The sequence below is a fragment of the Ovis aries genome, chromosome 5 (genome assembly GCF_016772045.2).
Source record: "Ovis aries strain OAR_USU_Benz2616 breed Rambouillet chromosome 5, ARS-UI_Ramb_v3.0, whole genome shotgun sequence".
Taxonomy (NCBI): Eukaryota; Metazoa; Chordata; class Mammalia; order Artiodactyla; family Bovidae; genus Ovis; species Ovis aries.
The window spans coordinates 18,699,571-18,715,408 of record NC_056058.1 but is presented as its reverse complement, the minus strand read 5'-3'; the positions used below and the strand labels follow the sequence as shown (position 1 = coordinate 18,715,408).

General features: G+C 56.7%; 1 protein-coding gene across 6 annotated transcripts; it reads right to left on the bottom strand.

The window, feature by feature from the left end:
* Positions 1-579: 579 nt before the first annotated feature.
* SGTA (small glutamine rich tetratricopeptide repeat co-chaperone alpha) lies at positions 580-15,535 on the bottom strand. 6 transcript variants are annotated; one of them, XM_012178107.4, is made up of 12 exons: positions 15,487-15,535; positions 8,414-8,551; positions 7,712-7,818; positions 7,477-7,561; positions 6,194-6,293; positions 5,765-5,869; positions 4,851-4,989; positions 4,123-4,185; positions 2,971-3,008; positions 2,117-2,206; positions 1,806-1,927; positions 580-1,725 (listed from the first exon to the last, which is right to left on the bottom strand). In XM_012178107.4, the coding sequence occupies exons 2-11, from the start codon at positions 8,511-8,513 to the stop codon at positions 1,813-1,815; spliced, it is 942 nt and encodes a 313-aa protein (XP_012033497.1). In that variant the 5' UTR covers positions 8,514-8,551; positions 15,487-15,535; the 3' UTR covers positions 580-1,725; positions 1,806-1,812. The 6 variants fall into 6 exon arrangements, with proteins under 6 accessions (XP_012033497.1, XP_012033500.1, XP_060272318.1 ...); XM_012178110.4 differs by having other exon boundaries at positions 580-1,542; XM_060416335.1 differs by having other exon boundaries at positions 580-1,927.
* Between the last annotated feature and the right edge of the window lie 303 nt (positions 15,536-15,838).

Sequence of the window (15,838 nt, the reverse complement as noted above, 5' to 3'; positions counted from 1 at the left end):
CACTGCCAGGACCTGCCTCCCCTCTGCTCTGCTCGAGCTCTCATGCCCACAGTAGCATGAGGGACAGACTCTTCCCCCTGAACTTCCTTTGTGACCTACTGGCCACCATCCAAGTGGCAGGGAACATGGGGAGGTCCTCAGCAGGACAGAGCAGCTCAAGGTCACCAGAGGCTGAGTACACCCACTGGAAGCCACAGAGGTCACGGCCAAAGAAAGTGGTATGGCCCCAAAGCATTCCCACAGCCCAGCGACCCGGGGGAGTCGAGTGCAGGCCTGACACCCCCTGCACCTACACCACACGTCAGCCTCTGGACAGGGAGTGAGCCAGACCCATCCACACCTGGATTTAGCCCAAGGGGGTCCCCAGTCTGACTTCTGGCCTCCAGGATGGAGACACTGTGTGTAGTTAAAGGCCACCAAATTTGTGAGATTGTCTTCAAGGTGACAGGGAAGGCACACACAACCTGGGTCAATGGTTCAGGGTGACCCATGCAGGGTCCACACTGGGGGTTCCAGGAAGCTCTGGGAGGTGAGGGGGTGGGGGCAGAGTGGCACTGAGAGGTCCACATGGAGGCCAGCAGAGATCACGATGTCTATTTATTCCCCACACGTTATCTCGTCATCATGGTAGCACTCATGAGTTAGGACGCCTTGTGGGATGTGTGTGGGGCTGTCTCTACGAGTTACCTACACACACGGTACTGGTACGGTGTCACCTCCCACAGGACCCGACACCATCAGGGAGCCTCCAGCGATCTCATCACCAACACTGTGGCCCGAGCTGCGGTGCCAGGGACCCTCTCCACCCTGCCCTGGGCTGCAGGGACATCCACAGTGGCTGCCCGGTGATCTCAGGCCCAGGCAGGTGGTCATCAGGGACCCCCATAGCCCTGACCCCCAAGCAGGAGGAGAGCCCGCTGAGGATGCAGGCAAGCCAGGCCAGCAGGACCACCACCTGTGGACAGAAGGCAGTGGCTGGGATACACAGCCAGGCTGCGACAGGCTCAGGAGCCAGCTCAAAGGTCATGAGAAGGCCCCTCACAGTCTGTCAATTGTAAGCACTGGGAAAAGCATGGCGATCAGACCCGAGTCCATCCGAGCACTGGACTGGAATTTAAGTCCCAGAAATGGGTTGTGTGCACCCAAGACGTCTGCTTCGGCCCCCGCTGGGCGCAGAAACTGCCTCTGGGGCACTTGCAACTGGAGTTCCTTGTCTGAGAACCCAGGTCTGCTGGGCCGGGCTGGCTGGCAGTGAGCTCGCTTGAGCAGGGGTGGCCAGGGAGGCCACGGTCAACTCAGAAAGCGGCTTCTCGGGGGCTGGGAGGCCCTGCAGACAGACTGGGAAGGCAGGCGGGGGCTGAAGAAGGGGCTTCGGGGCCACGGCATCCCACAGGCCACTTCTCGGAGAGCGGTGAGAAGACCACCCCCACCTCAGAATGTTCTAGAAAATACTTTAGTGACCAGGTCTTCAGGGCAGGGGGCCAGGAGGGAGACGGGTGCTGGTCTGCACTCACAGCTTGCTGGCTCTGTTTCAAGAAGGATCTGGGGGCCGTGAGAGAGTATAAAAAGGGAGGGAGGGGAGGAAGTAAAAGTAAACATCATAAAAATCCGGCTTAACATGCAGGTCCAAGTTCTTTTTCTCTCGTGGGCGATCCAATGGGAGGAGACGGAAAAGGTCAAGAAGGCTTCCTGTAGGCCGGGAAGGACCCGATGGCGCTGGGCAGGCTGGAGGGAGAAACACCTGAGTGGGCCCACCCGGCAAGAGACCTGAGGGCCCAAGGTGCCCCCCAGCTCCGGGGACTCACGGGGCGGTCACTCCTGTTGGTCATCATTGCTGGCACTGGGAGTCCGACTCCTGATCTGACTGCGGAGCTGCTCTATCAACTCTGGGTTCTGTTGCTGCATCTGCTGAGCGAACTGCTGGCCCCTGCAGGTGGGGGCAGGGGAGGCGTGCCTGGGCTCAGCCAGGTCCAAGGCACCCACCCAGCCGCCTCTCCCTACCTGACGTGCCCCTGGAGGGCAGAGGGACCACTCCCTGGAGGATGAGGCCCCACAGAGCACCCGGGGACCTTGGACCCTGCCCCACCCAGGAGCCCCACCTGGCAGGTCTACTCACGCCTGGATGAGACTGGCCAGGTCATTCTGCGAGGGGCTGGTGCCGGGAGTCCCCAGGGGGTTGTGGCCGCCTGAAATCATGCCGGACATGCTGCAAAGAGAGTCCTGGACTTGAAGACGGCTCAGCCCCCTTTTCCCGCTGCGGCCCTGCTTGACCCTTCCCCCCTGCTGGCAAGAGACATTACCTGGGACCCAAGTCCCCCTGAGCCCACCCTTCTGACTGTAACCTGTCAATTTCACCAACTTTCCCAGGAACATCCATTTTTGACTTAAAAACAGTGATTCTCAGTGGGGCAGTGCTGCCCCCCAGGGACACCGGGGCATGCCAGTGACACATAAGACCGTAGAATTTCTGAGTCCACTGATGTGGAAACACCGTCAGGCCGATCCACAGACGGGTGACTGGTAGTCAGGAGCTGGGAGACAACGATATTGGGGGTGGGGCTTCATTTTGGGGTGATGGACGTTCTGGAATTAGATTGTAGTGACCAACTACAGGACATTATAAGCGTACTAAATGCCATGGGACTACGGACCTTAAAATGGCTAAAACAGGAAACTGTATACATCTTTTACCACAATAATTTTTAACCACAAGGTCCAAAGAAGAGAGGACTTCCCTAGTGGTCCAGTAGTTAAGAATTTGCCTTGCAATCCAGGATTTGTAGGTTCAATCCCTGCTGGGGAACTAAGATCCCACATGCCATGGAGCAACTAAGCTCACGCACTGCAGCTACTGAGCTCGCATGGAACAACTAAGAGTCCACACACTGTGATGAAGATCCTGAGTGCTGCAACTAAGACCATAGCCAAAGAAATATTTCAAAAAGACCCAAAGGAAAACAGGTCACTTACAGCTGCTGAACCTGGGGACTGTTCATCAGGTTTGATGCCTGAAGAAGAGAACAGACCTGTCAGATGGGGCAGGCTCCCCAACGCACCCTGCCACTGACAAGGTTACCCTGTGAGCACCATAGGCCTCCAGTCCAGCACCTGGAGCGCCCGCCTGCCTCTTCCTCAGGCCTCACCACCCCTAATGCGCTGCAACCCTCCCCCTACTTTCATCCTGTCTGGACACTCATCTTAGGAGATTCCAGGCATCTCGTCACCACCCCGGACGGGGGACGCCCCAGAAGAGTTGGTCCCAGTTCTTCTCTGAGGATAAATGATGACACCTGGGAATCTCCCCTGCACTGATCTCCTCCCCCACCAAGCTGGGACTATCTCCTCTGGGCCAATTTTCAGACAAACATGAGCAGAGGTCAGGGAGGTGACTTCCAGGTTGTGGCTCTTTCCAAAAAGGGCAAGACAGTGCTACCACCTGGCCGTGGCCCGTCCACCGCCCTTTGCGGCTGTCTCAGGTCACAGTCATGCAAGCACCAGGCATGGCTGGGTACTAATAGCACTGCACAAAGCCTCGGGGGGCTGGGATCATTGACCCTGATGGACGAGGCCAAAGGAGTGGCCGCTGCCAGCTGCTTTCCCTGGCTGGGTGTCCTCCTGCCTTGTGGCCATCTGTCCCTGGATGAGAGCGGAGGCCCAGCTACGTCATGGGAGGCCGGACACGTCTCACCGGGGCAGAGACATTTCTCTGGCAGCTGGGGCTCCTCTTCCTGATGGTCTGAGACCCTGGGGCCCCTGGAGCCAGCAGTGAGCCCTGAGGACCAGCAAGACCACCTGGAATCGCACAGGTGTGTGGACACGCCAGGTACCTGCTCCCGGGGGAGGCCCCGTGCAGAACACATGCCTCTGCACAGAAGATGGCCTTTCTCTGGGGGCCCCACACCCTGCTGAGTCTCATCTGCACCTCAGGGAGCAGGTGTAGCCACTCTGTAGTCCGAGAAGGGGCTCAGCTGGGGGTGCATGGCTGGGAGAGGTGGGCTCAGTCTGCCCCCTGTGCTTGACACTGAGGAGTCTGACAGAGGATGCTGCAGGTACCCCCACCCTGGGACGTCTGTGGCTGTTCTGACCGTAGGCAGGGGCAGCGGGGGCAGGCGAGGCCGTTACCATGCTCATGAAGCTCGGGTTGTTCAGCAGGCCTGCAATATCAAAGCTGCCAACACCTCCCGTCTGTGGATGAGAACAGCCCTGGTCAGTGGTGCCAGGACACAGGACCTCGACGGCTAGTCCCCAGGAAGTGAGGGGTAAGGTTTCCCATGGAGGGCGTGCTGGAATCCTGGGCGTGCCAGCTCAGGCGGTCCAGGCCTGCAGCCAGAGGGAGTTTTGTAGGAGGAAACACCATGTGTGGGTCACCCAGGAGGAGTTCAGCGTGTTAACCTCAGCTTTTACTTTGACGCTGACTGAGAAGGGACAGTGCCCCCCCGAGAGTAGCAAGTCCTTAGAGACAGTAACCAACTCATCCACAACTGCACCTTTCACTTGCACACCTCCCAGTGCAGGCCTACATGACCCCTCCTTCAAGGGGCCCCCATAGGTGGAGCCACAGTCCCACCCTGGTCACCTCAGATCATTCACACTAGCTACCCTGAGCCTGCTGGCCCTGAGGGCTGACTCCTCCCCGGTGAACCACTGATAGGCTCTGGTCCCCACCCCCTGAGGAGTGGCTTCCCTGGGTGACACGCCCCCTTCTGTTTCTGGGATCAGCCTCTTCTCTCAGGACAGGATCCTGCTGAACAGAGAACCAGCCCCCAGCACCAGAGGGTCTCCACACCCGGTTCAGGCCTTGCCCTCCAACCCAGCTGCCCCGCCCCCAACTGCTGTCCCACGGGACTCACAGGACTGGGTGCCTCTCTCAGCCGCAGCTCAGCCACCTTGAGGTTGGACTTGTAGGTCTCATTGTCAGGATCCAGCTCCAGGGCCTTTCTGTAGTAGGCCACAGCCTCCGTGTGCTTGTTCAGGCTGGACAGCGCCAGGCTGCAGATGGAGGGACAGAGGGTATGGGGGAGGATCCGGGAGGCAGCCCCAGTTCTCGTGGTGGGGGGATCAGAACCCTACACCTCCCTGCTTGGCAGAGCTGGTCTCAGGTGCATCCCTGGACCACCCAGGAGTTTATGCCAAGGAGGACCCTCAGGATGGGCTGCAGGCCAGGACACCAGCCAGCCACCCCCAACATCCACAGAGGAAGTGATAGACAGAGTTATAAAACCCACCTCCACTGATGACCCCCCGAGTGCCAGGTGGGGTGCACCCCGAACCCCATGGGGAGAGATGCTCTGCCTGGGACCCTCCCCAAACTCACCCTCCATGTCTCTGCATCTGCTATCCATCTGTGTTCCTCACAAAAAGCTGATTAAACTAAATGACACAGCTATTTCCTGATAGTCTGGTGGCTGAGATGCTGAGCTCTCAATGCAAGCGACCTGGGTTGGATCCCTAGTCCAGGAACTAGATCCCATATGCCCCAACTGAGAATTCACGACTAAAAGATCCCATATGCCCCAACTAAGACCTATTACAGCCAAAGAGATATTAAAAAAAGAAAAATCAGCTAAATGACATGTTCTCCTGACTTTTGTGAGCCTCCCGGGGAAATCACTAAGCCCAGGGAGGGGTCCTAAGAACTGTGACTTACGCTGGGAGATCAGAAGCTCAGGTGTCAACCTGGACTTGGGATGGTGTGGGGCTTCGTCCCTAACACAAGCGCCCCCGGCAGACAGTATCTGCGGGGTGGATGGGCAGGCACACTCACCCCATCCTGCCATAGGCCTTGCTGTACGACGGGTCTATGCAGATGGCCCGCTCGCAGTCCTGCACTGCCCCTGCGTAGTTCCCCAGTTTGCTGTAAGCTGCGGCTCTGGGGGAGGACAAGCAGAAAGGTCGGGGAGCCGGCTCCTCCTTGCAGCCCCTCCTCACAGCCCCTTACCCGGTCTCCCTGGCTACCTGGTGGGGCAGAGGCAGGGTCGCCAAGAGTGGGAGGCCCGGGCAAGCTGAGTGCCCATGCTTGTACCTGCTCACGCTCACTGACGCCTGGCTACCCACCTGGCCAGGTGTGCCATTTAGGATGGCAGCTGAGCCATCACCACCCCACCCTTGGGTGCCACCACTCTCCCCATTCTCTCCCACAGCCCGCCCAGGCCCCTGGCAGCAACTCCCTCCTCCCCCATACTCCAGGTTGCACCTGTTACAGAAGTAGACGGCATTGGCAGGGTTCAGCTCGATGGCTTTCCCATAGAAGTGCACGGCGGCCTCGAAGTTCTCTACTTTCATCTGCTCATTTCCTGAAGAAAAAGGAAAGAAAACATACACCCTGGGGTCGGAGGCAGCATTCCTGTTTCTCTCGGCTTCCCTGTGAGGGGATGGGGTTTTAGGGCCCAGGACATAACACTCAAAACCACAGGTCAGGGTGGTGGCAACTGTCGTGGCCCTGACTGTGCCATTCGTGAAGCTAAGCCTCGGATGCCATCACTCTTGCTCACTCCTTCAGAAACAGCCCGGTTTTAATGAGATGGAATTCACATACCATGAATCCTACCCTTTAAAAGTACATAATTCTACAGTTTTTAGTATGTGTTGCTGCTGCTGCTAAGTTGCTTCAGTCGTGTCCAACTCTGTGCGACCCCACAGATGGCAGCCCACCAGGCTCCGCCATCCTTGGGATTTTCCAGGCAAGAACACTGGAGTGGGTTGCCATTTGTTCTCCAATGCATGAAAGTGAAAAGTGAAAGTGAAGTCGCTTAGTCATGTCCGACTCTTCGTGACCCCATGGACTGCAGCCTACCAGGCTCCCCTGTCCATGGGATTTTCCAGGCAAGAGTACTGGAGTGGGGTGCTATTGCCTTCTCCGTTAGTATGTGCAGAGTGGCCTAATCATCACCACTAACTCCAGACCATTCCATCAGCTGAAATAAGCACCAATAGCTCTCACCACTCCCCAGTCCCTGACAACCAGGAACCCACTCTCTGTGTCTGTGGACCTGCCTGCTCTGCACGTTTCTCGTCAGTGGAGTCACACCCTGTGTGTCCTTCCGTGTCTGCTTCTCTCACTGAGCGTCGTGTCCTCAGGGTCCGTCCACATGGTAGCGAGTGTCAGTGCATCACCGCTTTCTGGGACTAAGTGACACTCCCGAGTGTGGCGGGACCACATGTGTGTATCCACTCATAGGCTGATGGGCAACTGGCTGGTTCCGCTATGAGCACAAGTGCACAAGCACCTTTGTGAATGTGTTTGCGCACACCTAGGTGGACCCACTGGGTCATGTGATCACTCTAACCACTTGGGAAGCTCCACAGTGGCCTTGCCATTTACATCCCTCTCACTGAGGGTCTGACTTCTCTATGTCTCCACATCCATGCAGAAGCCCCTGACCCCGACTCCAAGGCTGGCTCGCCATCTACTCCGATGGACTGGCTGGCTTCTACTTCCTGCAGCATCTGGAGGCCAGGTTGTGGGGTGCTCCTCACCTTCAGTTTTGAGGCGTTCTGCCTCGGCTGAGTCCTCCTCTGAGGGTGGGGTTTCCTGGGGGCTCCTCAGATCTGGCGGCAGCTCCTGTCCCCAAAGCGAAACTGAGTTGCTGGAGAAGCAGTAGGAAACCACCGTCCCCCTGCCCCACCCAGCTCAGCACCCTTCATGCCTCTGGGGGTGACTCAGCCCTTGTTCTGCAACCGAACCACGGCCCCGTGGGATGTGAAGGCTCACCTTGCCCGCGGCAGCTGCTTCAAATATTTCCGGAAGAGTCTGGGGGAGCGCAAGGTCGCTGTCCTCCACCGTCACCCCGAAAGCGGTCTCCAGGCACTGGATGGCAACTGCCAGGGGAATGGAGGTGCGCTCTGCTGACCCCAGCCCCGAGCCTGCAATCCTGGCAGGCAGGATTTGAGCTTCCCTTCTCGGGCCAGCTTGCCAAGGCCTCGGAATGCATCAGTTGTGGTTCTGATTCCTCAGGGAAGTGGAGGACAGACCTACCCCTTGAGCCCTGAGGCTGGGAGGAGAGGGGATAGTGCTATCCCTGCCTAGCAATGAGCAGATGGTGACCTCAGGGCTGTCTGTGGGGTCACAATCCTGGAGCCGCCGGGGTGGTCCGACTGCTGGGTCTGGCCTGGGGTCCCCAGCCTCATTTCCATCTTTGGTGGGTAGGGACACACATTCAACGGGGGGATTCAGAACCCTAAGGGGCTGCGCCTCACTGTAAGAGGAAGTGACAGAAAACTAGCAGGAGACCCAGCGTCCCTCCCTGTGCAAGAGGACGGGGACCAGCCCATCACACTCACCCCACAAAACTCCTTGGCACTGATGGGGGAAGGGAGGAAGAGGAGGGGGGAAAGTAGCTGGCAGCAGGGGGCAGAGGACCCAAGCTTCAAGCAGGAAGGAGACCAGGGACCCCCCCCCCCACCACCAACATACCTTCCAGGCTTTCCTGGGCATCAGACGAGAGCTCCCCATGCCGGAGCTGGTCGTGCAGGAAGCGGATGATGGAGTAGGCCAGACGCTTCTTGTTGTCCATCGTGAGGTGGAAGGACACACGCCTGGGAGCCTCAGGACCTGCAGACATAGAAGGAGACAGGCCTGGGGGCTTCAGGATCTGTGGACACGGTCCAGGGCATGAGGACAGGGTGGCAAGGACAGCCAGGCCTTTCCCTCTCTGCCCCCACATCCACCATCTTGTACCTTTCGCCCCAGACCATCCAGGCCCCCACACACCCCACCCTGCAGGAGCCACTTGAACTCACTGGCTAGCTGTATCTGCTCAACGAGAGAGGCAGGAAAGTTAATTCTCCCCATTTCACATAGGGGACACTGAGGCCACCCAGAGCCCCTGGCAGTCCTGCCTGATTCCTGCCCCAGGGTGACATTGCCCTGGGCCCAGTGGTCATCACTCCTCACCAGCTGGATGGGGTACACAGGGCTCCCCAGGGACACAGAGTGGCCCACAACCCCACCTGCTGCTTCTCTACGCTCAAGACAAGAAAACATTCTGACATTCTGAGTTCCAAACATTGGGGGAACAAGCACTGTCCATGACGGTCAGACAGGACCAGCGGGTGGGCCTGAGCAGACCAAAGGCCCGGAGGGCATTGACTCCCTCCCTTCCAGGCCGCCCAAGGGCTCCTCTGGGTTCTACCATACCCTGCTGTATTCCTAGGCCTTGTGTGACCCTTCCCAGGACACCCTGGTGACACTTATGGTTGTCATGGCTGGGAAGGCAGGCCCCCACAGTGCCATGATGTGCCAGGTACTTCACATCCCTGCAGCTTTGGCCCCTGCAGGGGACCACCTCCCAGTCAGAGAATAAACAGGCTCAGAGGGGGCAGCCCATGCTTGCCAGGGCTGCGCAGGGCTGACCTGGCAGCTGGGATGTGCAGTGTGAAATATCTTGGTTCCCCTAACATGCTCCCATGGGGTGAACAGCCTGTGTGGCCTAGAAATCAAGGGGCGGCCTTCCAGCCAACTTATCACTAACCCATCACTGGCCAGCAACAGGTAAATCAAACTAGAGCAAGCCCTAAGCCCGAGGCTTTGCACACTGGCTGAGAGCAGGCGGGTGCTGTACACCCTCGGCCCTCAGGTTCAAGACATGTGACCCTGGAGGCACTTAGGGCCCTGTTTCCAGTTTGCAGAAAACTACATCACTGACAGCTTAAAGAAAGGAAAGAAGCCATACACAAAAGGCCACACAATATGCGATTCCACTGATAGGCAATGTCCAGAACAGGCAAATCCACAGACACAGAGAGCGGGTCCCTAGTTATCAGTGACTGGGGCTTCTTTCGGAATGTTCTGGAAGTTGATGTGACAGCTGCACAGCACTGTGAATGTACTGAAGTCTACTCAATTTTATAGGATGTGAACATCTCAATGACTAAAAAGTGAACTTGAAGAAGCGGTGTTTTATGCAGCTGGACAGGGCATCTTGGCCATCAGGGTGGGGGAAGTGGAATGACTTTCCTCCCCCATTTCTGGACATAATGAGCCTTTACCAAGCAAGCGCCTTTGGCTCAAGCATATCCCTGGAACTGGGAGGTCTAAGGTCACGATGGGCCAGGGCACGGAGGGCAGACGGCCAGCACTGCAGCCACAGGATCTTAGGAACAACACAGAGGGACCAACCCACACAACTCACTTGCTCAGAGGACAGTGAAGCCCCCAACACTGAGTCATATTCCCCAGCTGAACCAGCAAGCTGCCACCCAAAATGTCAACTATGTTCTGGTTTTTCAGTTCAGTTGCTCAGTCGTGTCCTACTCTTTGCGACTCCATGGACTGCAGCACACCAGGCTTTCCTGTCTTCACCATCTTCATCACCTGGTTTTTACAGGTATTTGTTTTGCAAACAGCAGCTTCATTCACCAGAGCCAAAAGGCAGACACAACCCAATGTCAGTGGATGGATGATGGATCAATAAATGTGGTCCCTCCACATAGTGGAATATTACTCAGCCTTAAAAAGAAAGGAGGTTCTGACACCTGCTACAACCTGGACAGACCTTGAAGACATGCTGCTCAGTGAGAGAAGCAGACACAGAAGAACAAATACTGTTTTGCTCTACTCATAGGACGTCCCTGGAGGAGTCAGATTCACAGAGACAGAAGTAGATGGCGGGGCCAGGGGCTAGGGGAGTGGAGTCAGTGTTTAATAAGGTCAGAGGTTCAGCTCAGGAAGATGAGAATGTTCTGGAGATAAGGGTGGGAATGGTTGCATGACAATGTGAATGTGCTTAACGCCACTGAGGTGTGCGCTTTGAAACAGTCAGGATGGTGAATTTTACATTATGTGTATCCTACTGTTGGCAACCCACTGCAGTACTCTTGCCTGGAGAATCCCATGGACGGAGGAGTTTGGTGGGCTACAGTCCACGGGTCGCAAAGGGTTAGACACGACTGAGTGACTTCACTTTCACTGTAATTAGAAAAAAACTTCTTTTCAAAGCTCAAAGTGGTCCTCTTAGGATGCAGACACCTCTGAGACCCCAGGACCATAGTCCTTTCACATATTCTGCTCTAAACCAAGGGTCAAGGGCCACACCTGGCAGCCACCCATTTAGCTGAAAAAGTCTTCTGCATTCATATGCTACAGAAGTGCCTCCGTAACATGCTTGGTTTTCCTCACTGCCCCTGAACCCCAGAGAATTTACCACCTGGCCTTCATGCTTACCAGCTCACCCCCCACCCCCCTGCTGACTTCTCATTGAACTGGATGGAAGGGTGTCAGGGTCTCCCAGAGGGCAGTCACATGTCAATAGCTGACATGGTAAGGCCACAGGACTGGGTAGCTGGGGCTCCCCCATGTGTTCCAGGTAGCAATTTGGGGCATGCCCCCCCCCCCCGCCCCGTCAGACCCATGGGAGGCAGCACTAGGTCACTGAGGTTCATGCTGGGCTGGGAGGGTATTGGACGGTGGTGGTGGGGGGGGGGGGTCTGCTTTCCCGCCCAGGGAATAAATGTGGCCTCTGTGACAACAGGCATTCACTTAAGAAAACAAAGAGGCAACCTGATGTCTATGTGACCAAGCTGCAAGGATGGAGGGAGTGACTCTGAGGGGCTGCTGGGGGTCCAGGGAGTTGAGAGATGAAGTCACATGTGTTCCCTGCACACTCTCAGTTCTTCCAGCCCCGCCCCCCGCCATACCCCAGGACCTTCGCGTGTGCTGCTAATAGCCCTCTCCCCTGACAGATGCCTCCCTTGAGGCCACTGCTGCCTGGTTTCCCACTTCTAGGGCTTCTTCTGGTCTATGACAGGACCTTCTCCCAAGGTTTGGCCCCCAATCTGATGCACTGAGCGCCAAGACCAGGGCCCTGGAGCCCACCCAGGGATGATGCTAGGCTCTGCAGTCTTAATCCCTCAGGCCCAGCAGTCTCTGTCTGAGGCCAGCTCCACGTCACCCCCTGCCCCAGGGCTGGGATGCTTGGTGTCCCATCTGAAGGGGGGCCAGTGGATGTCCTCACTCTCTCCTATAAAACAGGGTAACGGAGGCTGCTGGGAGATTCCAGCACCTCATGCAGGTGTCTCCCCCAGGCTCTACAGACATGGGGGGCTGGGGAGAATGTGCATTAAAGGGTGTTTAATAGCACCCTCTGCATCCATCTTCTGGGAGAGGGGGTGGGGTGGGGTGGGATGGGACAAGACTGGGTTCCATCACCATGTGACCTCTGAGGTCCTGGGACGCTGATCATATTTAAATACATACCTGAGTGGAAGGGTGGGGAGGTGACCCACTGTGGGGAGGTAACACGGGGCCCTCCTGTTCACACTGTGTGACCATCGGGAATTTATTGTGGTGTCCAGTGTGAGCAGGCATCAAACCCAATATTTTTCTCAAATGTGAATGCAGGAGCCCTCCCCCTTGGCATAGCTGACACGGGGTCAGGTCACTGTGCAGGGGGCATCCTGGGAGCTGTGAGGGATGGGGCAGCATCGCTCTCCCTCACACCCTCGATCCCGGGAAAATCCCCCCACCCTGCCCAGGGTGTTGTCAATCACAAAAGTCTCTAGACGTCACCAAACCCCCAGTTGAAAGTCACTGATACACACCAAGTGGAAAAAATAAAGGGCAGATTTTCTGGCCAAATGACTTGGCTGTGAACTTTCAGTGAATCCTGCATTCGCTGAGTATTCTGGGTTACATGGGGCTTCCCAGGTGGCTCAAATGGTAAAGAACACACCTGCCAATGCAGGAGACAGAAGAGATGCAGGTTCGATCCCTGGGTCAGGAAGATCCCCTGGAGGAGGGCACAGCAACCCATGCCAGTATTCTTGCCTAGAGAATCCCATGGACAGAGAAGCCTGGAGAGCTACAGTCCATAGGGCTGCAAACAATCAGACACGACTGAAGCAACTCAGCACGCATGCACGCTGGGTTTCAGGACTACAGACAGGAGACTGCGAGTGTGCAGTGGGACTGGCACCTGCTGGACACTGGCGGTCCATGAGAGTGGCCATTCTCCTCCCTCCGGATGGTCCGCATCACCTTCCTGCTCCCAGCAAAGTGAGTCCAGAAACGCTGGCACATGCTCTTCCTCAGCTGCTACTGGGCACCAGGGGCTTGGGAACAATTCTGACTTGTCAGGCTTTGGCTGGGGAACAGAATCCTCAGCAGGACCGTTCTCTCTCCCAAGAACAGCAAGGGCTTTGTGAAGCCCAGAAGGCTCCAAGGGCACTGGCTGCAGGCATGGGGTACAGGCAGGAGACTGGCTGGGAATGGACAATGGCCCTGGGGTGTGGCTGAGGCCAGGGACCCAGCTCCAATTCCTCCCGGTGCCTTCAGAAGCCCTGCTGGCTCTCCATCCACCTTTCCATTTTCTCACTGAAAACACCCCAACCTCAAGAATTCCCTGGATGTCCAGCGGTTAAGAATCTACCTGCCAACGCAGGGGACAAGGGTTCGATCCCTGGTCCGGGAAGATCCCACATGTGGCTGGGCAGCTAAGCCCAAGCACCATAACAACTGCACCCATGAACTGCAACTACTGAAGCCCAGGTGCCCTACAGCCCTTGCTCTGCAACAAGGGAAGCCACCACAATGAGAAGCCCACACACCACAACTAGAGAGAACCCCCGCTATCTGCAACTAGAGAAAGCGCATGCATAGCAACAAAGACTCAGTGCAGCCAAAAATAAACTAACAACAACAACAAAAACTTATAAAAAAGACTATAGCTCTCAATACAGGGCAGCACTTAACCCAATTTAGGGCCACTCACCCTTCCAGGAAGACTTAATTATAAAGCCCTGAATGAAATCCTTGGAGTGCCCAGCACTTACAGGCCTGAGCTGTATACTGTACCCACACTCACTTATTTTAGGGGTCAGCAAACATCTTCTGAAAAGAAGGGCCAGGGTGAGGACGTTCAGCTTCCCAGGGTCCAGGTAACATGTGTGTGGATCCAGTGGGTTCTATCCCACAAAACCTCATCCACAAAAACAAGGCTGCAGGGACTTCCCTGTGGTCCAGTGGCTAAGCCTCCATGTTCCCAATGCAGGGGGTCCTGGTTCCATCCTGGTCAAGGAACTAGATCCCTCCCCCACAAAAGAGGCTGCAGTGGAATTTGGCCCCCTGGTCACCATTTGTTTAATCGAACTCCCACTGTACAGCGTAAAAAACTGAGGCCCAGAGGGACGGGAGCAACCTCCAAGGTCATCCAGGGAAGATGCATATCAGCAGTTTTGAACCTGTGCAACCTGATTTCTAGAGCTCCAAACTCCAAAATACCCTTCCTCACCCACAAAAGTGGACACCCACACCAAACCTTGCATGTGATTTCTTGGGGGTTCACACCCTTCACCCCTTCTGGAGACCAGAAGCTGATGTTACTTGGCCCTAGGTTGAGGGCCACTAGTGAAAAACCACTAGTCTGAGGTAGGACGTACTTTAGCACTGTGGACATTGAGGGCCAGACTGTTCTCCGTGGGGCCATCCTGGGCACTGTGGGATGTGCAGCAGCATCCCTGGTCACCAGCCCCTTGATACCAGGAGCGCCCCTGGCTGTGACAGCCATAGACGTCCCCAGACATGGCCCGTGTTCCCTGAGAGGACAGAATGCCTGGCCTAGGGAGAGGAAAAGCAGACAAAACAAATAACCAGAGAGAGAAACAAAAGAAAACGGGAAACTTTCCTGGGTGGAGATGCAGAGTGCTCAAGCAGTTCCTGGCATCTGATAACAAAACCATCTGTCCTCTAGGAAGCTCTAGACAAGTAGCAAGAACCTAATGAAAGAAGGTTCCAAGTGTACTTAACCTCATAATGACCTTAAGAGACATATACTTCTACAGCCCCTATTCGTGGCAGAAAAGGGTCGTGGAGGGGGCAAACGACTTGCCCAAGCTCACAGAGCCAGCGAGAGGTGGACGAGCCGGTCCTCAGCGCTAGATTTCGCCCCAGTCTCTGGCACAACAGGCAGAGGTCGTCCTCGTGAAAGCGGACTAACCGCTGCTGATCTCTTGGAGCTGTCACTTCGCGCTGGGGGCCCTGCGGCTTTAGTCCTCTCCGGAAGTCCCCCTACTCCATGCAGGGTCTGTGACAACGCCCGTTATATGGAGGGGGAAAAAGGCTCCGAGAAGCCAAGAGGCTGGTCAAGGTCACCCAGGTGGACAGTGAAGGCGCCGGGACAGGGAGCCCCGACTTGAACCCCAAGGACCGGAGCCCCGATTCTAAAAGACCGTGTTTCCGGGACACAGCGGACACCCAGCGAGTGCTCACTGCGTGCGGGGCGCTATGCCTCCCGCTATTCACCCCCGGGCCTCCTAATCCGCATTTCATAGGCCTGGAGTCCGGAGGAAGAAAACCTGGGCAGCCAAGGGCTTGCCCGACGGGGTCTGGCCTCAGTTTCCCCTCCGCGCCGCCCACTCACAGCACTCCGCAAATTATGGCGACCCCGGCCCCGGACCGACGTCTTCCTACGGCACAGGAGCCCCAGAGGCCCCAGACGCCCCGAATTGCGGACCTTAGGCCCATTCGGACCAGCGCCGAACCCCCCGACTCACCTCACACAGCCGAACCCGGGACCCACCGACGGCTGCGCCTGCGCACCACAGCGCCGCCCGGTCCCGCCCCCCAACTGAGACGCCTGCGCAGAAGGAGCCAGCGCCTCCTGGCTTTCATTCTGCGCAGGCGCGGCAATTATCAGGTCTGGCGTAAGGGGAAGTGACGTACCTTAGAGGCTGGGACAAGTTGGTCGTTAGGGCAACTAACCACTACGAGCGATTGGAGGCCGGAAATCAGGACTGACTTGTCCTCTACAGAGGGAATGGAGTGGTGCATCATGGGACGGTGGAGGATTCTTGTGGGTTGGCTGAGTCGTCACGTGGTGCCGAGTCGGCCACGTGGTGCAGCTGC